This window comes from Pan troglodytes, chromosome 11 (genome assembly GCF_028858775.2).
Source record: "Pan troglodytes isolate AG18354 chromosome 11, NHGRI_mPanTro3-v2.0_pri, whole genome shotgun sequence".
In the NCBI taxonomy this organism is placed as follows: Eukaryota; Metazoa; Chordata; class Mammalia; order Primates; family Hominidae; genus Pan; species Pan troglodytes.
In genome coordinates, this window is record NC_072409.2 from 11,994,162 (window position 1) to 12,018,362 (window position 24,201).

The window sequence follows — 24,201 nt, forward strand, 5'->3', positions numbered from 1 at the left end:
CCTGATTATGAGCTCCATGAGGGAACCATGGTCCCTGTTGGCCCAGGGCCTGTAGGTGGGGGAACTCTCAGTAGCCAAGGCCTGGATGAGGTGATAGACAGATGAGTGAATAAAGTCGTGTGCCCAGAAGAAAGCTGCTTCACAATGGGGATTCTTTAGGACTCTATGAAACGGGGACATTCCACTCCTTACTCGGATTCCATGATTTAATCACTTATCTGCCCAAGTACGGGAGTGACGAAGATAGTAGGCTTGAGTACTGCACAAACTGGAAAGCTATAAGCTTGTTACAAATTTTGCTTAAGATTTCAAAAAGACTCCCTACAGGTTAAAAAAAATGGTATAAAATATGACACTTGGTACCACAGCACAGGGATCTTCTGACCTTCATTAGTGGGACCAAGATCCCCAGGACCTGAGCACCCTCAAGAGAGCCCAGAGAATTGGGGATGGAAGCTTTGGAGCTCAGGCTGGGGGGTGACCCCTCAGGGGACAGCCACCTGGGAGAGGCTATTGAGAGGGCCCCAGACTTCTTCCTCCTTAGAGCCACCAGGTGATTCCAAAAGATGAGTCACCATGGTGGCCAGGGATAGACCAAATAAAGAGAGACCTGCCACAGAGCGTCGGCAGCAATCTAAACCCCACTTCTATTTTGTGTGAGTTGGTACCACTTGAGTGCATTCGAACCAGGTCATCTCTTCATAATAAAACTTAATTTATGGAGAAAAAGGCATTTCTATGCCTTGTATTTCTCTCATTTTATAGCAAGCAGAAATACCGGACTTCTCAGTTCAAAACTGAATACCTGGTTTTCCTACCCCTCACATAGCTACTTGTATCATCTAGCTGAGCCGGATGCGGCTGACAGTCCTCATGGTGCATGTGAGAGGATGGGAACCCTTAGAACTCACGCCTCTTGGAGACGGGAGGCAGGAGAACACACACCAACCTACGCAGAGGTGTGTTTCCAACCAGCAGGACTGTCAAGAACCATTTCCCTGGGAAAGGGCTTCTCTTGAAAGCAGCACACACCACACCCACTGGCCCAGGACTCAGCTCCAATGGACCAGCCCGCAGGACAGTGGGGAGATGAGGCGGAAGGTGCAACGTGAGACGGAGCTGATGCCAAACTGACATGAGCTTTGATCTGGAAATAGCAGGGATGTGCTGAGCTGCCTTCTGTCTGGTCGCTGTGTCTATGAGGCAGAATGCCATCAATTACCCAGATTTCAGATCTAATATTTATCTTTAAAGGGCATGTCACGAAAATGTATCCTCTAAATATTGGTTGTGAGTTCACTCTGTAAGCCTATCAGGGGAAATGGGTGTGAGGCGGCCACCCATCTCTGCCTGTACCTGTCAGGGGCATCTCCTGCCACCTGACAGTAATCCCACCTGAGCTCAGCAGTCCCACAAACGAACAATTCAGCCAGCCACTCTAACCATGGTCTCAGCTCAACCTTAAGATTTAATAACAGGGCCTGCTGGTATTCTAATTTCTGCAGCTGATGAACTTTCAGAGGCAACACGAGTTGAAATAACGAGCGCAGAGATGACAAAGAATTCTCATCCAAGGTTCTCTGAACTATCCGGTATAATAAGCACTTGTTCCTTTCTACAATGGGCATATAAAAGAGAAATCTAAATAATAATTGCTGTAATTATCTTGAAAAATATGCAGAGATTAATGGTGATTATGAAAATCTGTATAATTGTTCTCTGAAATCATCTCTGATCAAATGGTGTCTTGGAATGGCCGCTGCCAGGGAACTTTTAACACTGAACCTCATGTGGGCACGGAAATGTGACACTTCGGCTATCTCCCCGTAAAATATTACCCTGTGTTTACGAAATTGGTTTTCATCACTTCCAATACCCTGGCCTGCATTTTAACTCTTCGTACCGGTGCCCTGTGGAGGCTCCAAGACGCCCCTAATGGGATGCGTATGTCATTGTGGTTCAAAGCTCCAAGTTCAACTTGTTATTTATTCAAATAATTAATTACTCTTGTATCTATCGAGCAGTTTGTCATGACACATTAATGACTTGATAGACTTCTATGAACTGGTGAACACAGAACAGCAGAGCGTTTTTATCGTCATTTAATTTTAAAACGATCCTGTGTGAAATTATCTAGTCGTGAGTGATGGGAGCATAAAGCACAGACTCAGCGAAGCCTCTTTTGGATCATTGCTTTATTAATGGTAACGTCAGGGAAATGAAAAATGCTAACATTGTCATATTCTGCTGCTGGGTGGAGATGAATGGCTGGCGGGTGGGCGAGGGCCCCCATGCTCTCACCCCCACGGGCACCGACCCCCTCCCAGCGCTGGCCAGCCAGTCGGGGCTCAGGGCCTTGGACACCCACCAGCCCACCCACCCCAGGAGCCCACCTCCACGCCCAGGCTCCCACCTCCACGCCTGGGTTCCCTTTCTCGGTTTACGGCTGTCCACGTCTTTTACTTTGTGTGTGTGGTCTTTTTTTTTAAACTTGGATTTTCCACTAGTGATATAAAGCACCCTCACGAAAACATTTCGCTTTATTGCTTTGAACATTAAATGTTATTAATCCAACAGAAAAACGTTAAAGATATTGCTGTCACCTTTAAATGTGAAATGATATCAGGAGCTAAAAAACGCTGGGCTAGTAGAAAAGATGTTCCCTTAGTTTCTTTCAAGCTTTGAGATAGGTGAGCTGGGTTGATGATAAAATAATTTTTCTACATGGCTCACAGCACAACATCTGCTTAAAAGAGACTTTCTGTTTAGCTCTTTTTTATATATATATAGTGAAAATTGTTTCTCGATTGTTTTAATTACAAACTTGGGAATCTATGAAAGCGCCTCTCCAGCAGCGTGATTCAAAGACAACAGACAGCAATCCCTGTAGAAGCCACCAGGGCCAGCCTTCGGGGGTTGTGGGGGTGCTGACGGCCATGCACAGGCCCAGGTGGGGACAATGGAACTGGATCAAGGCATCACTCCTGGCCTCCACGGGAAACGAAGAATGGGTGGACTTCTCTTCCTTATGAGGTTCCAGTTTCTGTTTTCCTGATCCCTGTGAATAGCTCTACCACCCACCTGGATGTCTGGTCCCAAGGCCTGGGAAGAACAGGGACCTGTCCCCAGACCTCATAACAGTCACCAGTCCTGTAAATCCCAAAGAGGGTGGTGGTGGTGACTCAAAACGTTGTTCAAATGCTTGCTCTGCGCCAGGCTGTAGTCTTGGGGCTTTCTGTGTATTGACTGATTTAATCCTCAAGGCAACCCCATGAGGGATGTGTGTATATTATTATTATTATTCCTATTTTACAGAGGCCACTCAGGCAAAGAGCAGTTAAGAAACCTCCCCAGGAGCACCTGCCAGCAGAGGTGGAGCCAGGGTTGAACCCAGGGAGTCTTCTCATTCCAGCTGGCCATCACTCTGGAACTTGCCCTCCTCCCCACCTCCACTGCCCGCCACCACCCCCAGCATCATCTCCCCAACGTGCTGAGGCCTAAATCCACCCTTTGGCCCTCCCTTCTCCAGACCCCAGTCAGGGAGAGGCGATGCCCACCCCTCTGACCTGCCGTTGGCTGCTTGGCTGCTCCTGGCTCCACATCTCTACACAGGGGATAGAGAAAGAAATGGAGTCCGAGCAGATGCTTCTGCAATAGACGGGAAGTGCAGCAGAAGCAGAGCATCTGGGGGCATCTCCTGGCATGACCAAGAGCACAGCTGGATGTGAGCTGAAGCAGAGACATTAGAATTCTGAGGATAAACAAATCAAAGAATGTGGGAAGATCTGAGCCAGAAGTTTAGTTTGGCGACTTATGTTGTGGAATGCTTTCCTTTTTCAGATGGAGACACTGAGGCCCGAGTGCCTGTGACCTTCCCAGGAATGTGTCCAGCAAGGCGGCAGCAAAGTTGCCTCATTGTGCAGTGAGTGCTGGTCACCTGCATGGTGACGGAGCCTTGTCCACCCTGCCGAGGAGGTCTGAGCAGAACTACAGCCAGCAAGAGCAGCTGGGCGGAGTGTTGCAGGCCCAGCGGCCAGGGAGCACAAGTCAACTGATTTGGGGACCCCTAGGGGCCCCCTCAAGAAGATAGGCAGACATCCTCTAGAGCCACTAAGACTGAGTTACAGAACACTGCAGAGGCCACGGCTGGGGAAAAGTGGTTTCAAATGGGAGCCTCAAATTCAAAGTCCAAAGCACATGCCCCAAATCGCAGGGGAAGCTGCTTCCCAACAAGAGCGGCTCCACTCATGAAACCCGCCTGTGAAAACCATCACTGAGCCCCGGAGCCCTTTCTCTCCCTCGAGATGGGTGGGCTGAAGCTGGCGATTCTGGCTGTGAGACAAGCAGCCCCTGTGGGAGAGTGGCAGGTCCAGGTGAGCGGGGCAGGCAAGGATGGGTGCAGGTGAGCGCGGCCCCTGTGAGCGCTATAACAACTGCGCACTCCAAGCTGCCCCACATCCAGAAGAGGCATCCTTCTGCTCCAAAACTCTCAAACCCGCAGGCATGCCACAGTCACCTGGGCTGCGTGCGTAAATACACATCCTTAGCCCCAAGCCTCCCGAGGCTTTGGCTCTGGGACCGCAGACACAATGGCACCATGAGAAATGCTGCTGTGGGCTGGGTGCCCGCGTGCTGCTGGGGTGAGGGTCTCGTGGTCTCACAGGCACAGTTCTGTGAAGCCTTTCTGAAGCAACAGGACTCTCCATTACCCGGAAGGACTAACCATGCTAGGGGCAGGCAGTGATGCAGCTGCGTCTTGGAGACGGCTTTGGACTTTGTGCCGAGCACCATGCTAGACTGTCCCCATGGGTCACAGTCCCCTAAGAAAAACACAATTGGCCTGTTTTATGGCTCAGAGAGGCAAGGGAGCCATGTGTCAGTCAAGGGGAGGCCTGCACTGGCACCACTCAGCAGGCCAGGCTCGTGACACTCTGAGTTTACGACAAGGCATCAAGAAATACCAGTGCCAAAGCACAGCCAGGTAACCTACTTGCCAACTGATTACTTTTTCCTTAGTATGTAACCCAACCTGGGGGTTCTCTTAGGTCCAGACCTGCTGTGATCTGAGCCCTTAAAACTTGCAGGATGAAAGGAACCCTCAGAGATCCTTGGTCATCCGAATCTATAGCCTTAGTGAGTTTTCTCAGCACTCAGGGTTTCTAAGGTATTGACTTTCAGTAATAGAAAGAAAGAGAATAAATTCAGATGCCTTGTGAATGCCTTTTCTGGATTCCAGACAGAGGGTGTTTTTTCGGTTTCTTTCCCTACCTAACTCAAAGTGAGCTCTTCCTATTTTGAAGCTAAGGAACACAGTATTTCTAACTTGTGCTGGATTCTTGATTTCCTTCCTTGAACCTTTCTGTGCTTCCCTGAGTAATGACTTCCAGCCATTTGAAAATCTGCCCTGAATTTTTTCAAGGGACTCTGGTCACAGTAAAGTATAAGAAGGACACATTTCAATGGAACCTAACAGCCTAGAAAGATACCAATAAGCCAGGGCTGCTGTCGCAACCAGGCGGGACAAACTGCAGGCTGGAATGAGGGGGAACCACCATGAAACGCAAGGCCCAATAGGAGACCCGGGGCCTGTTCTTAAAAATACTTTCCGTAAAGCCCCAGGGGAAGAAGAATATCACGTGAATCCAAAAGAGCAGACCCTCAGGGAAAAGAGAAACCCAGCAGGCAGGCAAAATTAAGAGCCAGTGTTGAGTGAGGATGCTGGCTCCGGCCAGGGGTCAGAAAGCCCCCCAAAAGGAGCAGCCCAGAGGCCCCCGAACAGCCTAGAAATAACAGGTTTCTCAGACACACACAAACGTGTGGTGTGGTGCCTGACAGGGTTCCTATGGGTTTCACACCCATTATCTCATTTGTCCTGGTCTCCATCCTGGGCCTGGTGAGGCTGAGCCTGGGCACAGAGACGTTTACCCGCTTGCTCAGTGTGACCTGGTGGGCGAGTAACAGAACCGTCTGAATAGGGGTCTCCTGACTGTTACATAATCATTTATTGGGTCAGTGGAAAAACCGTTTGAGCGGAGACCTGGCAGGGACCTGACAATCAAAAGTCAAGGTTGCCCCGTGGTGAGGGAGAGTGCAGGGCTACTGACGGTGGGGTCCAGGAGCTCAAGGAGATGGTGAGAATGGCTATTCACTTTCTGCTCAGTCTTTATTGTGAAAAAGTCCCCAAATCGCCTTTTGCCAGACATACTTTGAAAGCACAAGCTTTTTGCTCGCTTTTATTATCTGGTTTTGATGGAGAGGGGCTCTCAGCTTGACTCCAGCGAGGCTATTGGACAAGCACCAAGCCGTGATTTCATTTGTGCCTAAGGTTCAGAAAACACAAGGTGGCCTTTAAATGTTCTGCCTGTAAAATCCCAAACACATACCACCCGTTCTCCCTCAGTAGAACGACAGGCGACGCGTCCCTATTTTCATTCAGTCTCAACCTGTGTTGTCTGAGGTGTGACAAAATGCAGAGAAAATGGAAGTACTGGCAACCGCATCCTCACACCTGAAATCTGACTCTCTGGGACCTGAGACTCCAACATCCAATGGGTACACTAGAAGCCCAATCTCTACCCGTACACAACGTACAGGTACCCCCAAATCTAAAATATAATAAAATAATAAAAAAAAATAACATTCATGGTGGCTAGGATTGGTGGAAGTCTTGAAGGTCATGACATAAACGTGTCACTGAACTTGGCACACACTGGCATTCCTGGAGCAGGCATGCCTCAGTGGGGAGTTGGGCCAGTGAGCGAGCCAGTCAGATGCAGCTCCCAGATTTCAGCCTGGCTGAGAGGCGCCCCACTTTTCTCCTGCAAAAGCAGTACCTCCCTTGAAGTGACACTTCGTCTCTTTATTTTAAAAAACTGATCCCACCCAAGAGCCAACTGCTAATGTTGGTGATGGAGGGAAGAAGGGATCCCAAAGGTCTAAGAAAGGGGAGAGACTTGGCCGCAGTGTGGGTAAGGGAAGGAGCTGACATCGATTAAAAAGGGGAGGGTGGGCCGAGGGTGCAGCTCAGCTCTACTCTGGGAGGAATGAGCCTGCCACACATGCGATGTGGAAATGAGAGAGGGTTTGCGAGCCTAGTGCAAGGGCTTCTGACTGTGGAGGAAACTCTGGTGAGAGCTGAAGATCTGGTTAAACTCGTGGGGTGAGGGCATGAGCAGACGGCACAGGACTCTTGACACTGCTTCAGGACGAAGCCGGGGCCCATACGTAGACTCCCAAGAGGAAAGGAGGTTCCAGAATTGTAAGACGCTTACTTTTTCTTTTCTTTTATAAACTGAAGTTAAACAGGGGCACTGTCAGCAGCCTGCTGCTGGTGAAGTAATTACTAGATCAGCTGAAGAAACTCGAGGGGAGCACGGCTCTTGCACAGAACACCCTGCAATGCAGATGGACATGGCCTCTAGGAAGGAGATGCCTCAGACCCCATACCCCAGGAGGAAAAGGAAGCTGTGCGTTCAAGGTGGCCAAAGAGTAACTGATCCTTTCCTCTCTCACTCTCAGGCAGTCTTTATGATTCAGTCAGGCTTCAACCATATTCCGAGTATCTGAGCTGGAAGCAGGGAGGGGCAGGATGAGAACCTCAGCCAAGTATCCCGTCAGCTTGTTAGAAAAACCCTGGGGCTTGGCTCAATTCTTTTTTACAAAAAGAAAACTCACAGTTAAAATCATTATTAGCAATGATGTAACATATAAATTTATTTTAGTGACAAAATTTATTTAAATAACTTTATGAATGATGTCAGTTTTTATTTATAGAACCATTAGTTCTAACAAGTTCACCTGAATGTTTCATGTCTACATTACTACATTCTGTGGGAGAAATCGTGTGCGAAGAGCTATTTTTAAATTTGGAGATTTGGGAATATCTTGGGGGTAAGTATCCAACAAAAACATTTAAGATCTAATTACTGTATTGGGAAGAGATGTTCAAGATAACCTATCAGGCGGGGCGTGGTGGCTCATGCCTGCAATCCCAGCACTTTGGGAGGCCAAGGTGGGCGGATCACCTAAGGTCAGGAGTTTGAGACCAGCCAGGTCCAACATGGTGAAACCCCGTCTCTACTAAAAATACAAAATTAGCTGGGCATGGTGGCGGGTACCTGTGATCCCAGCTACTTGGGAGGCTGTGGCAGGAAAACTGCTTGAATCTGGGAGGTGGAGTTTGCAGTGAGCCGATATCACACCATTGCATTCCAGCCTGGGCAAAAGAGCAAGACTCCGTCTCAACAAAAAAAAAAAAAGAAAGAAAGAAAGAAAGAAAACGACCTATCAAAGTTTATTGTCTTAGAACCACCACGACAGCAAAACTGTAACAGGGAGCATTAGAGGCTCAAATACCCACTTCAGTCAGGCTTAGTGGTTTGCACGCCTGCAATTCCAGCACATTGGGAGGCTGAGGCAGCTGGATCACTTGAGCCCAGGAGTTCAAGACCAGCCTAGGCAACATGGCAAGACTCCATCTCTACAAAATATCAAAAAAATCAGCTGGGCATGGTGGCACGCGCCTGTGGTTCCAGTTTCTCAGGAGGCTGGGGTGGGAGGATCACCTGAGCCTGGGAAGTCGAGGCTGCAGTGAGTGATGATCTTGCCACTGCACTCCAACCTGGGCAACAGAGAAAGACCCTGTCTCAAAATAAATAAAATAAGGGCCAGGCACGGTGGCTCACACCTGTAATCCCAGCACTTTGGGAGGCCGAGGTGGGTGGATCACGAGGTAAAGCGATCGAGACCATCCTGGCCAACATGGTGAAACCCCGTCTCTACTAAAAATACAAAAATTAGCTGGGCATGGTGGCACATGCCTGTTGTCCCATCTACTCGGGAGGCTGAAGCAGGAGAATCACTTGAACCCGGGAGGCGGAGGTGGCAGGGAGCTGAGATCACGCCACTGCACTCCAGCCTGGGCGACAGAACAAGACTCCATCTAAAATAAAATAAAATAAAATAAAATAAAATAAAATAAAATAAAATAAAATAAAATAAATTCACCTCTAGCCAGCTCGCAGGGTCTTACTGGGAGTTGTGGGTCTTACTGGGGAGAGAGCTGAAGCCCGCTCACCTTTAAGGGGCCTAGAAATAGGGTTTTGGCCCAGGTAGCCCTGCCAGGACGTGGTTCAAGATCCTTCCTGGAATCGCCATCATGGTGCATGCTTGCTCATCCCCGGAGTGGCTGCCCTGTGCACCCGCAGGCTCACAGGAGGGAAGGGAAGAAAGGGCTGCCCAGTATTCCTATCAGTGGAGTCTGGTGGAGAGCGGCACGTGCATCTCTGTGGTGTGTTGTTACCATGTGTCAAAGCATTTAAAGAACATTGATTAAGGAAGCATTTTCCTGGCTGATTAAAAAAAAAAAAACAAACTCAATTATGGTCATCGGCCCCTGCCAGAAGGCTATTCACTGTATTACGTGGCATGCACATTATGCAGTGCTTAACAAAAGTAAAATGAAAAAGAAGAGGAAAACATTCACTTCCATCTCACTTATTTAGTTGGGTCTTTATGGGGCTAAAGCCATGCAGGGGTTAAAAAATGCAAGGTCCATACCCCTGGCCACTGCAAATGTATCCTGATGCTTGAATAGGGCATTCCTTTGGCTAAGACCAGGGGCCACCTTTCTACTCGCCCAGCCCCAGGCCACCTGGGTGTCCCGCTTACTGAGCCCAAGGCTCAATGGGATTAGCTGCAGAGTGGTAAACAGTGCCCACACAGGAAACATTTCTTCCCATTAACAAAAAAATCAATTCTGCCCCACTAGGCTCTAGCTGAACACAAATGAATTAGGGGGATGAAGGAAAGAGGCTGGAACAACACACTGTTGGTGGTTGTGAGCTGGTGCAGCATTTAGGAGAACAAAGTGGAGGCATGGTGGGACCCTGGTGGGTCAGGGCAGCAAGGGGCAGGGTGAACACATTTTAACAGCCAAACTTCTCCTTTCACACATGTGTAAAACCTTTGGAATTTCATCAGAAAAAACTTTATTTCAAAACTGATCTTTGAAGTTTGAAAATAAAAGAAGAAAGCCTATTTCTCAGTACAGAAAGCAGGTTTTAAAATGCTGAAGGGACCAAAGGGAGGTGCTAGCGGGTGGTGGTGGCACTGACTCTGAGGTCCATGCCTCTCCTGTCTCCCAGTGCTCTCTGCTTTACCGCGTCTGTTTCTCACTTAGACTTTCCCTGATGGGACACCAGACTTCCATCTTGCCTCTCTCATTGTCTTTTGCCCTGTCGGGGCCTGATGAGTCCTTGTCCCAGCCCTGGAAGGTAATCTGGATGGTATCCTTGATGATCCAGAGACGAGGGGAGGCCACCTGTGTATATGTCATGTGTGCACACATGTGAGCATGCACACGTGTCATGTGTGCACATATGCATGTGAGGCTGTGTGTCACATGCAAGACCATGCACACGGTATGTATGTACACGTGAGTGTATGCATGTGCCACGTAACGCATGTGAGATTGTGTCCATGTACGAGTTATGCACATGTGAGAAGGGGCATAGTGAGAAGAAAGAAACCGCAAGAGCCTCATGGGCAAGCAGAGGCCGAGCCTGTGTGATGAACACCTCTTCCAGGAAGCAGCCGGTGATACACAGGCCACTGCTGTTGGCAACGGATTCCTCTACAGTCCACACAGGCAGAAAGAAATCACTAGGACCTCCAACCTCAGGTATGAAAACAAAACTCCATACTTGAGAAGGGAGAAGGGGCAAACAGCAACACTCCTGAGCTCTGGGAGTCCCTTCTGCCCAGCCAGGCCCTGGTCTGCTCTGGGTGCTCAGCTGCTTCCCTGCTTGCAGCTGGACCTTTCACCCCTCCCCTGCTTGCTCACCCAGTTGACAAGTTCATGTGTCCTTGACAATGCACTGGGGTGGGTGGGGATGCTCACGGGGAGGTGGCACCTCTATGGGGTTTTCTGGCAAAAATAGATGCTCACTAAAAACCCGCTGAACTTGAAGAAATAGGGATTTTTATCTTCCTCACATATTTCACAGCTGACAAAGCACTTTCAGCAAGTCTTCTCTTAATTAGTCTTTACCACAATCCCGGGAGGCAGGCATTTTCAGCCCCTCTTGATAGAAGACTGACTTGAAGCTCAAAGAAGGTGAGGGGCTTGTCTCGGGGGCAGAGCTGGGACTTGAGTCCAGAGCTTTTAAAAATTAAACCTCATTGTCCTACAGCCACTATTCCCCACCCTGTATTAGCAGGTCACTTATTTCTGAGAAAGAACTAGACTGCAATTTGCAGAAATGGCTGGAAAATAAAGGGCCATGAAGTGCCTAAGCATTTCATTTTTTTTTTCTTTCTGGCATCAGTTAGCAATTACCCTTGAACTTCCCTTCCTTCCCTGCTTCCTAAGACATCTCAATTACTTCAGCCAAAAAACTCACCCAAACTCCCAAATCACCCCCACCCCCAACACCCAAACATCCAGGTCAGCAAGATCAAAGGCATGGGGGAAATGGGCTCTGACAACTCTTTCTTTCCTCTGCCAGGCTCACACACTTTTCTCACTAACTGAGAACAGAGAGGCTGAACAGCTGCCTTGTTATTTCCAGCAACATTTGGGATAGAACCAATTTCCAGTCTGGCCAAACGACCTGAGGCCCTGCCGAATGTGTTGCACCGGCTGCCCCCAAATGACCAAATGGACGGCGCTCTAACAGGGAACACATTTCCCCAGCTCCCAGGCAACCCCGTGGGCCCGCAGGGTCTGCACACATCTGGAGCTGAGTCCCCAGTGCTGGCCCGAGCTGAGGAGGGAAAGCCTCCCAGGCTCCAAGGCAGGGCCATGTCTTCTTTACCTTTTGTGTCCCAGATTCAAGTAGAATGACCAGCAAGTAGTTGGGGCTCAGGGCTGGCTGAATGGCCTCCACGTGAACACCAGGAATTAGGCTGGGTCTATTGTTTAAAATGCACATTCTCCCTGGGAGCCCTGGTTGCGCGTGCCTGCACGTGAGCACACGCATGAGCTGAAGGCACGGACTCACATTCTTCCTTTTTTCATCTCCTAGGGAAAAAGTAGGTGCATCTGCTGGTGCCTGACACAAGGATCCCCTGCCTCCGACATGCACCGGAGCTGCTGGGAATGGGGTTGATGGTACGGTTCAACTTGCACATAACTGGTGAGCGGGGCTAAGGAATGAAACAGTGGGACTTTCATAACCACCAAGCCCGCGGCATTCCAGGTGTCCTCAATCAGACAACCTGCATGAAATTTACACAGAGACTCGGCAAACAGCTTGGGATCAGTCACACGGCTAACCTAATCTGCTCTTCATATTCCACCTGGCTTTTCATTGCTTACCTGTGACCAGAGGCTGTGGGTTCAGGGGCATCTTTAAAGCTAAATCAGAAAGATAAATAAACCCCCTCCAGATGACATGAGTCCCGGGCACCCACCCAGGACCCTTGTGCCTCCTCTCTTCCTGCCTCTGGAAGGTAGTGGGAGGGTCGTGTCCCACCACGGAGTTCCTGCAGTGCCTCATCCCTCTGTCCAGCTTTTTGGCCCCCCTGTCCCGGTGGGTTTGAACTCCTACTGCTTTGGGAGCTGGGGATAGGGAGATGCAGGCTTGACCATTCCCCTGGGCTTGAATCCAGTTCTCACAGAGCCTTGCTGTCTCTGGTCTCCAGGGTTCCTGCTCAGAGCCTGGACGGGCTGCAGCTCTTGGGATCATTTGCTCAAGACCCTCTATTAAGTACCCCTGACCTGTCCCTGACACCCTCCTCCACCTGGAGGTGCAGCAAAAGGCCTAGGCCTTTGAGAGAGTCCCCTTTGCACTGCTTCCCAGCCATTCTCTACAGTGGTGAGCACCTACTGTGGGCAGGGCCATTTTGCAAGCTTTATTTCATTTCGTCTTCACTGCAATTCTCGAATGAGGCTTTTCATGCCTCCATTTTTGTTTCTACAGTCAAAGACGCTGAGGCCCAGATGGTGAAGGGCCTGACTCCCTATGGCAGTGGTGGTGTGAAAGGCAAGGCTGGGAATACTCAGCCTGCCAAGCCTCTTCCTCCTCCTCTGACCCCTGCTCTTCTGGTGATGCAGAGATGCCACCTAGGGTGGAGTACGTGACCTTGCTGTCCAGCACAGCCCCAAACACAGCCACTCACCGCAGGGCCCAGTCACCATGGGAGAAAGGCCAAACAGTGCCGCTTCCCTGCCTTAATGTGTCCCCTTTTGGGCTGGGTGGCACAGCTGGTCTGCACCTGCAGGGCTGAAGGACATCCCTGGGATACAGGGTGTCATTCCTCCTGCTTGATCTGTCTCCCAAAACCCAGCCCTGAGCAGGCAGCAAGTGCCCTTTCAGCCTCCGCTGCACCAGCCTGAGCCGGAATCCCAGCTCTCATTAGCTGTGTGATTGGGCAAGTTGACTGAGCTCTCCATGCCTTGGTTTCTGCATCTATTAACTGGAATTAATTATATCGACACCTCTTTGGGTTGCTATGAGACTTGAAGAGAGTTTGGGTGAAGCACTCTATAAATGCTAGGTAAGTGAGTGTTATTAATTTCCCAAACGTGAGAAAATGACCAACGTCTGTTCTGGCACCCCTCCATCTCTATGCCCTCCCCACCAGCCCTATCAAATGCAGTTTCCTGTAAATAATCCTCACATGGGGATGGAGCAGGGCCGGGGAGGGAGTACATCCCTGGTCCACAAGGCTGCTGTGACATGACAAATAAGCTGCAGGCTGACAATGTCTCCAAGACATATTGGAGTTTACTTTGTCATTTGGGCTTGCCATCTGTGCCACCCCAATGGGGGTAGCTTCCCAGGCTGCTCTGGGAGCAGGCGGTAAGAGTCCACTAGTCCCCGGACAGATCTGGAAGCTCAGCCGGCCATCCATTAGGCTGACTAATGAGAGGAAGTGGAGCTTGCCCACCGCCCACCTGGGAGCCAGACCTTCCTTCCCAGGGAGGGCCAGGGGCTCTGCTCTGCACAGTGCAGGGAGCAGCAGGACTCATCACCTGATGGGCCCTCCCAGGCTTTGGGCACAGGCGAGACCAGACTGCGACATGAACTTGACTGCAGAGCTCTCACGGTTAACTCTGATGTTAGACGTGAGGAGGCCAAGGGCATCTCTCATGGAGTGCTCAGCCTAGGAAATGAGACAGCAACTTAAAACTAAGAGTGGAGGAGTGAGAAAGCCTACTACGGAATTCCGTAGGAGGCACAATGAAGGCACCCATGGGCCACTGCCTTGATTTGCTGTGTGATGTTGGGAAAGTCACTTAACCTCTCTGAATCTCGGTTCCTTATTTGTAAAATGGGAAGTGGAGTGGTTTCAAGGATTAAATGAGTTTATATATGAAGGTGACTTAGCTCAATAAACATTGATTATTATTCCTGAAACCAAACAGACACAAAAAGTCACTTGCTTTTCCATGGTAAGGCCAGTCAGGAGAGGAAAAAAGCCAGTCTCTCGCTGCAGGTAATGATGTAACAGTCACCCCAGCCTAAGCATACCTGCCCATGGGACTCAGAACATACTGGGCCCAGGCCAGCCCTGTCCAGGTTCAGAAATATTCCTATGCCTCTGGGCAGAAAGGAAGCAGCTAAATTTGCTGAAATTAAAGGCTGTCCTTATTCTTAACCATGAAGAATGACTCTCTGCCTTCCTCTGGAAATGAGCCTTAGCAAGGAGGTGCTGTGGGGGGTCACTCTCATCTGAAACCACATTAATGACAGGAAGCCAGGGAGGCCAGACCTGTCTGTCAGACAGCAAACCTGCAAGGGAAAGGGCCTGCGGGTCTTCTCTACAGCCGTTGCCATCTGCCAGGATGGTTCTGTGGACTGCAATACGTGCTTGCGGCCACCGAGCCTTCTCAACAGAGGGACCAGCACATCCGACTTCTGCAGGTTGTATTTGTACCGGTGGCAGGTCGCATCCAGTTGGTGTGTGGGGGCCCCGTGTGCTCTGAGCTCCCACTCACTGCCCGGGGCTCTCTGCCAGTCCAGGCCCCAGGGCTGGGCACATGGGAGTTTCCTCAGTAACTGCCCAGTGAACGAATGCCCCTTGAGAGACAGGTGCAAGGAACTGGGCAGCTGACGGGAGCATTGGCAAGTTATGGGATCATGTCCAGCCAGGGAGGCAGCCAGTCTCTAAAACCCCTGCCCTTCCTTCTATGCCACGCTGCCTAGCGCTCTGGTGTGGGCCCCTGGAGTATCATCAGGGAAGATGGGAAGATTTCAAATAAGCACTTCCAATGATCAAAGTTCTGGGATGAGGCTTGATATGGTTTGGCAGTTTGTCCCCTCCAAATTTCACGTTGACATGTGATTCCCAATGTTGGAGGCGGGGAGCCTGGTGGGAGGTGACTGGATCGGGGGGCAGATCCCTCATGAATGGTTCAGCACCATCCCCTTGGTAATAAGTGAGTTCTTGCCCCATTAATTCACCGAGATCTGGTTGTTTGAAAGGGCCTGGGACCTCCCCCTTCTCTTTCTCTTGCTCCCGCTCTTGCCATGTGATACACCGGCTTCCCCTTTGCCTTCCACCATGATTGGAAGCTTCCTGAGGCCCTCACCAGGAGCAGATACTGGAGCTTCCTATATAGTCTGCAGAACCGTGAGCCAATTAAACCTCTTTTCTTTATGAATTACCCAGTCTCAGGTATTTCTTTATAGAAACACAAAACGGCCAAACACAAGGCTCTTGAAGTAATTTTTAAAAAGTGAATTAACTGGTCTTTCATGGTGAACCATAAGAATAGAAGAGTCTAGTAGAACAATCAGCTCTTTAATAACAAGGTGATTATTTGGCAAAGAAAGGCTCTGAGCAGGGCTGGACTTGCAGCATATGCGTGGTCTCTCAAGGGGGCATTCATTCCCTAGGCAGGGAAACTCTGAAAGCAGGGCTTGTGCCCACAGCAGGGGATGAGCTGGTGGAGGGCCTTGAGAGGCATAGCTCAGGGTGTACAGGAGGCTGTGGTGCTCACAGGATCCAGCAGAGGAGGACAGGAGCTGCCAGGGAGGGCTTCTGGGAAGAGCTGGAGACACAGACAGGTCGGAGGCTGGCAGGGATGTGGTGGGGAACAGGAGGGCTCTCTTTGGTGGAAGAGACAACCACAGCAAAGGTGGAAAACCCCTGGAGGAGAAGCCTCACCTGGCCAGAGCAGAGGGAGGAGGAGGGGCAGCACTCAGAGCCAGGGCCACAAGGGACAGGAGGACCATGGAACTTATGGCCAAAAATGCGAGATGCGACAAAAGGGGAATTCTATTTCGATGAAGAGTAAAATACATAATAGACCTTTAACCGTCATAAACCTTCATGGCCTCAATAACACTGCATAGGAACATACAAAATAAAACCAATGATCAAAATGATACTGACATGAGAAGAACTGTGCAAAACAAAAGCTACCATTGTTTGGTCAAATTGAATGAATGAATGTATATATCTATATGGGGGTATACATACCCATCCATCCTACTTGATCAAAAAACGTTGGTGGTGGGAGTGTGTGTATCTCAAACACTGTGACAGAGAGAAGATGTGTTTTCAAGTATCAACGGAGCATTTAGTAAAACTGATATATATATTAGACTGCAAAGACTAAATACACTTGAAAAAACAAAAAATTATAGAGGTCATATTCTCAGATAATTACATAATAAAAGCAGAAATTAAGGTTTCAAAAATTACTTAGAAATGTCTAACACTTGAGTCAAAGGGATAATCAAAACTGAAATTATGTATTTATAAATAAATATTATATATGAAAGCTACAGAATGCCACCAAAGCAATATACAAGAATATTTATATAACCCTAAACACTTTTATTAAAAATCAAAAAAGGACAGAAAACAAATGAGGGAACCACTCAAGGGAAGCTATTAAAAAAACTAAAATAAATAGAAAGAAAGTTAAAAAAAAAAAAAAAAAGGTGGCTGGGGGCAGTGGTTCATGCCTGTAATCCTAGCCCTTTGGGAGGCCGAGGCAGGTGGGTCACCTGAGGTCAGGAGTTGGAGACCAGCCTGGCCAACATGGTGAAACCCCATCTCTACTAAAAATACAAAAATTAGCCAGGCGTAGTGGTGCGCACCTGTAGTTCTAGCTACTCAGGAGGCTGAGGCAGGAGAATCACTTGAACCTGGGAGGCGGCGGTTGCAGTGAGCCAAGATGGCACCATTGCACTCCAGCCTGGACAACAGAGTGAGACATTGTCTCAAAGGAAAAAAAAAAAAGTTAAAAAAAAAGAACTAATACAGATAAAAATTTATTAAATAGTATAAAGCAAAAGTCTAATGGCTTTATAAATTTAAAAAGCAGTTATTTGGAAAGACAAATAAAGCACATAAATCAACCAAGAAAAAGAGAGAGAAAAATAACATTAGGATATATATGACTATAGGTATATTAATTTTAAGATAAATACAAACTCTTAAGTAAAATTTTGTACCAATAAACTTTAAAATTTAGATGAAATTTAGGTGAAATTGCTATATTTTCTTTCAAAAAATACACATGATAAAACTGACTCAAGAAAAAGTAGAAAGCCTGAAAAAAATCACTAATGGTGAAAGAAACTGAAATAGTTGTCCATCTCCTCAAAATGCCCCTAGCTTCCAGGTCCACGTAGTTCAGACAGGATTTTTTTTTTTTTTTTTGGTCTTCTTTTTTCCCCAAAATGAACAGCCATTTTAATATTTTAGAAATATTTTTATATTTGAAAAAAACTTAGATCACACAAAAATTACCTTTTGATAAGCAAAAAGCCTAATCTTACTTATATAAATGCCCAAATCCTAACTTAAATAGCAGTGGCTCAAATCTAATACTATATTTAAAGAAGAATGCACCATAATAAAGATTGATTTCAGAAATATAACAATAACTTTCTAAATGCTAAATCATCAAAACAAAATAATCTGTATCTGTCAATAAGTGAGAAAAAATATTATACTACATTAAAATATTCCAGATTTTTTATATGAAACTCAAATTACTGCCTGAATTTATTTAAAAAAAAAAAAAACTTTGGAAAATAGGAATAGAGAATGGGTCCTTTAACACAATCCGGCCCTCTCTCTTCCAAATTCCCAATCTATATCAGACTTAACTGTGGGACACTAGAAGCATTCCCATTAAAGTCAGGAACCAGGTAAGAATGAAAACTACTGCCACTGCTTTCAATGTTTTAGCCAAAAATACAAAGCAAGAAAAACCAATGGTGTATAAATGTTATCAAAGAGACAAAATGATCTGTATTTGCAGATGATGTTGTCTTCCAAGAAAATCCAAGTAAATAAACTGGAGGCTATTGGAAATAACAAGCATACAGAGAGGTGACCAGTTACCAAATGAAGATTAAAAAAAACAACAGGGCCAGGTGGAGTGGCAGAAGCCTGTAATCCCAGCACTTTGAGAGGCTGAGGTGGGAGGACTGTTTGAGGCCAGGAGTTTGAGACCACCCTGGCCAACATAGTGAGAACCCCCATCTCTAAAAAAGAAAAAAAAAGACCCAACAATATTAAATTAAATATTTAATCACCAATGAAAACATAATGGGCAATGCAGGCTGGGTGCGGTGGCTCACGCCTGTAATCCCAGCACGTTGGGAGGCCGAGGGGGAGGATCACTTGAGGCTAGGAGTTCAAGACCAGCCTGGCCAACATGGTGAAACCCTGTCTCTACTAAAAATACAAAAATTAGCCAGGTGTGGCGGTGGGTGCCTGTAGTCCCAGCTACTTGGGAGGCTGAGGCAGGAGAATTGCTTGAACCCGGGAGGCGGAGGTTGCAGTCAGCCGAGATCGCACCACTGTACTCCAGCCTGGGTGACAGAGTGAGACCCTGTCTCAAAAAGAAACAAAACAAAAACCAAAACCAACATAATGGGTAATGCAACAAAATTTAAAACTTAGGAATTATATAAACAGAAAGCAAAGAAAACTATAATATGTTACTGAATAATATACAAAGACATTTGAATAGAGAGTTATATCTCTGGAAGGAAAGATTGGATATTTTTCTAAATGACCACTCTCCCCAAATTGACTTATAACTTCAATGTTTTTTTCAATCAAAATCCTCAAAGTATTTTCCTTGGAACTTAAAGTGATTCTAAATTTCTACTGGGTAAAAAAGTTATTATTACCTGGAACATTCTGAAAAATAACTACAAAGAATAGTAAGATAAGAAATTAAAATACATACATTTATAATTATTAAAAGCGTGACCCTCCCATTGGAATATGCATTCAACTCAATGGAACACAACACAGGCCACAAAATACATCACAGTAAGAGGTTATTATAGGATTGTTTTCCAAATGAGTTGGTTAAAAGAAGATTATTTAACAAGTGATGCTGGGACAATAATAAATAATTTGGAAAAACATAGATTCTTATTTTGTCACACATCAAAACAAATCACAGCAGAACTTTAGATTTAAATGTTAAAAAAAATGAAGGTACTAGAATATACCAGAAAACCGAGAAGGCTTTTCTAAAACGTGATGGCAAAGACACAAAACATAAAGGAAACATGAAATGAAAGTACAAAGCAGAAACTGGAAACAAGCGGTAGTAATGTGAGAGCAAAAGAAGGCCTTGTTGCAAGAGGAGCTCCTGCAACTCCACGAACAAAATTAAGACTGCAATGGAAGAGATGCTGCGGACAGACAGGCAAAGGTCTCGAGTAACACAAGTGGCTCAACACAGGCAACCTTAGCAGTAATCAAAGAAATGTAAATTAACAATAAAATACTCTTTCACCTTCCAATTGATAAAAATTAAAAAAAAAAATTACCAGTTAGCAAGTCTTGTGTGGAAAACCAAACCAAACAAACCTCTTTCATACATGCAGAAGTGTTAACAAATTCAACCATTATGGGGGACAATTTGTCATTATATGTCAAAAGAATTAAAAATGTGTTTATATATTTATTTAAAGGAACATTCACCGAAGTATAACTTTTAGAAATGAAGATAATGTAAAAACTCAGCCACTGAGGACTGGCTAGGTAAAGTACATTGTATCCATAAGAGGGAGGATGATACAACCATTAATCCCAGCCTGACGACCACCTGACCTAATGACAAGGAACGAGGTACATGAACAGGTCTCAAAGCAGAATAGACACCTGGAGTGTTAGAAAGGAACAAATTCCTGATACATGCAACAACATGGAAGACTCTCAAAAATATTATGCTGAGAGACACACAAAGCTACATATTGTATGAGTCCATGTATATGATAGCACTGGGCAGGCAAGTGACTGCCAGGGACTGGCGATGGGGAGGGAAGGGCTGGAAATGGAGGCAAGTGAACTTATGGGACTCCTGGCTATATTCTGTATCTTGTTTCTGGAGGCGGCTGTCATGTAGTTTGACATTGGTCAAAAGTCACTGAAACGTGCACATAAAAAGCCTGGATTTTATTACACGTAAATATATCTCAATAAATCTGACTTAAAAAGAACCCAGAATGGACAATTAGGTAGACATACACTTTTAAATGTAAATATATGGCATAGAAAAAGTGTTAAAAGGACATACACAGAAATACTGTTTCTCTGGGTAATGGGGTTGTAAGTGATATTTATTTTCTTTCCAATGTTTTCATATATTTTGTAACTTTTCTACAATGAACATGTAACTTTTATCATTCAGGTAAGAAAAGCTTTGTGTCTGTTTTTTTATTTTTTAAAAGAGGAAGAAATATCAATGAACTGTTTGGTCTAGGAACAAACTTTTTATCAGGTTCTTACCGGAAATGATGGGCGGGTCATGCTCAGTTGGAACCTCAGTCCCTCCTGCCCTGAGGCAAAACCTCTCAAGGCACCTGTTCTAGCCCCTGCAGGGTGCCTGGCCCTCAATGACTGGTGGAAGGATAGAGGGACAGGAGGTCCACCCTGTCCAACAGCTTCATTTTGCAGCTAGGCAAACTGAGTTCCAGAGAAAGGAATCACGGTCCCATGTTTGGAAATGGCCAAAATGGGGCTTAAACCCCAGAAAGTAGTGCTACTTCCACTGTGCTGAACACCCATCAAAATCCCTGAGCTCTCCCAAACACCCCAGGAGGACACAAACTCTTGATGGGTTGAAGATAAAACTCTGCACAGGGAAAAGCTACAGACATTATCGGCCACCAGTGTTTTCTAGACTCTAGGAAGGTGTCTGATGTCTCAGATTCACTTATTTTTTTCCAGTATAATTACTGACTATATTTTTACAGCACACACTCACATTTTAAACTCAAAATAGCTTCCTCCAGTGGGTAGTGTCACCATTCCCGAGTATGTGTTCCCACTTCCCTGTAACAGTATGACCATCTGCCCACTGCTGTGTGAAAGGCACGTTGGGGGAAGAGGATACACTTCTGCCCAACTCATGTTGGCCGGCTGTAGGCCTTGCCACCATGGCCAGAAGCTTTAAGAGCCACTGGTTGTTTCTTCCAGGTCTCACTCTTCCCTCTACTATAAAAATAGCAAGTTACAGATGGGAGCTGCTCTTTCAGCCTGGGTCCCAGAGTGCAAAGACACAAGGAGCAGGGTTCCAGCCAATCCACGGTCACCAAATTGGAACTTGAGTGACATGGTGATATATGTCACTCAAGTTCCAATTTACATTTCCAAGTTCCATTTTACAAAACAGTGAAACTGTAAGCCATTGTGATCTGGAGGGGTGTTTGTTACTGGCATGATAACCAAGCAAAGACTGATCAATACACTGACTTTAGTCCCATTCTGAACAATGATATCCACTGATAAGCTATTATGAATGACAGTTTTCAAAAGGCCATCCATGTCTACTCTAAAATCCACCCCACCATGAGTACATGGCTTTGGGAAGCATATGTCAGCCTGAGGGAGGAAGTAGATAGAACCCCAGAAGATACAAAGAACCATTTCTGATGGGAGGAGCCTCTAGGGCCCTGCGGATAAAATTCAGAAAGGTCTGATTCTCCCCTGAAGAACTGTAAACTGCACCATTATTCTTTATGTGTGTTACTGCTTTAAAAGTACACATCAATTGTAAGACAGATCCAAAATTCAGAATTGTTAAAGTACATAGGGAAAGTACATCTCAGATTCAAGGGATATAGGGAAGCATGAAAAAATCAAAGTCAAGGAGATGATTATGGGCTAGCTATTTCTCCAAGCAGTTAGCTCCATTATGAAACCCAGCAGCTACTAATTCTTAAAGCAAAATCCACCCTGACCACCTAAATATAAAAGGTCCTTGCTGACTCTACCACTATATAATTTAGTTATTCTGCATAATAGGTACCACTCAGCTATCTAGAACTTTCAGTCAGCTACATCATGCTCTAATCATTAATGGTCCACTTGTTTGGCTCAGGTAAATCACATTTGCATATGCAAATTACATCTAAATATTCTACACTATTAATGTTATCACTAATTACATAATAATGTTACCAATTTCCACACGGATCAAACTTACAGTTTTGTAGCTATTAGGGAAATTGTGCTTTGTAATTAAGATAATCCTCATTTCCAGATGCTAATTAACTATATAATAATCAGTCCCATTCACTAATGCAAATTGCGGATTTTCATCTTTATTGATAAAGGAGTGGCTTCTTATCGGTTAAGAAACGATAGCCCCAGAAATCTTGCAGAGAAATACCTTTCCTCCTCTAAAGGTTAAAAGGTAAATCCATTTTTATCAGTCTCATTTGCGAATGCAAATTAGGTCTGATTAATCAAGTCAAAGATGAATGTGCTAGTCTTATTTTAGGACAGAATGTATCGCTTACTGAGTTCATCTCTTTTCCCCTTATAAAGTACACAGATAAACAGGGTTCACCAAATAGAAGTCTTCCTAGTGAGAGTAATTCATTGATGGTCAGATGAAAGCTCTGAGATCCGTGCCTCTCTCTATTACGCTCCCTTTTGTTTTGCCTTCAAGCCTCACAGAGGAATCTGGAAATAGCTGTGTCTTAATGGTTCAGCCACAATGGGAATGAGTGAGAGGGTTTTGTGAGTAAATACAGAGGAAAAAGGGATAGCCACATTTGCTTGGATTATTAAGTTTTCTGTGCTCCAAACGGAATACAAACTGGCACCTCCCATCGTGACTAATGAGGGCTGCATCGGGAGAACAGAAGGGCTGACAGCCAGCGAGGCCTAGTTGGCAGGCCCCAGCCCAGGCCTCGCCGCATTCATCATCCGCTAAACCAATCCACCAATTCCGCACCACCATTTGTCATTAATTATGCTAATCAGCACACCATTACTCTCTGATGACACTGTAGCTGTTATTAGCTAGTTATGGCTTTTCAAAAGCATAACTTATTGTGCATGCACGGGCTGTGCCTGCATTAGCCTACAGGGAAGAAATGTCCAATTATGAAAAGAAGAAATTTGCTATTATCTTTTTATAACAAACCAATTTAGTAATTAGAAAAGTCTCTGAACTCACTGGTTCTTTTTTTCCCTCCCTTAAAATAATTGAAACAAAAAAAAAATGTACTTTTCAATATTTCTCTGAAAGAGGGAAATACCAAAACAGATTTTTTTTGCTACACGTTTAGAAGTGGGGCCTGGAGAACAACTGTTTCACGCGTGTGAGGGGCTCACGGAGGTTCCTGTTGGGCTTTTTTTTTCTTTCTGATGTTGAATTAGCAGGACTACTTTATTACATGTATTTCAGCTAGGATGAATGCCTGAAAGATGAAAGCACACCCATGTGACCTTTTACAGTTCACTCGTGGCAGAGGGAAGCTGTTTCATGTAACGATGCCAGACTGTGCACACCTTACCTGGCAGATGCTTCCACGGGAAGTTCAGCAACAGCCTCCTTTAACCCCTCACAGGCCCCAGTGCCACCGCCAAGGCTATCAGCACCTCTCAAATAACCTTGGAGAGGTACTTCGGCCTAGTTAGCACATGTCCTGTGCACAGTTTGGGGGAGAAAAAAGACGGTACTCAGGCTGGCCGAAGAATGGGTGCTCTGGAGTCAGCAGCCAGAGCCCGTTACAGGAGGCCCCTTTCTGAAACAAGGCTCCATCCAGCAAGGGGCTCGCGCTGACCCTCGAGTGTCTGCAGGACTCACCCTCAGGCATCTGTCCAAACCAGGCATTAATTCCAAGTTGTTGTGTTCAGGCTGGGAGTCTTTACCACTAGTTTTAGAAGCTTAGTCTGTATTAAGAGCTCATTAATATCATCAGAGTAAATGGGCCTATTAAAACATCTTTAAGCAATATCTGAACATAAATC

General features: G+C 46.2%; 1 protein-coding gene across 4 annotated transcripts in view; it reads right to left on the reverse strand.

Moving 5' to 3' along the window:
- MVB12B (multivesicular body subunit 12B) overlaps nt 1-24,201 on the reverse strand; it is a 179,530-nt gene that overhangs the window by 42,214 nt on the left and 113,115 nt on the right. Inside the window, exon 8 of one of the 4 annotated variants that reach the window (XM_024345886.3) lies at nt 6,082-6,320. The exons of 2 other annotated variants lie outside the window; for them this stretch is intronic. In XM_024345886.3, coding sequence (XP_024201654.1) covers nt 6,157-6,320 — 164 coding nt within the window. In that variant the 3' untranslated portion in view covers nt 6,082-6,156. Of the gene's footprint in view, nt 1-6,081; nt 6,321-7,719; nt 8,942-24,201 lie in introns of those variants that run through there. One more of the 4 variants, XM_054658429.2, reaches the window with a different exon arrangement.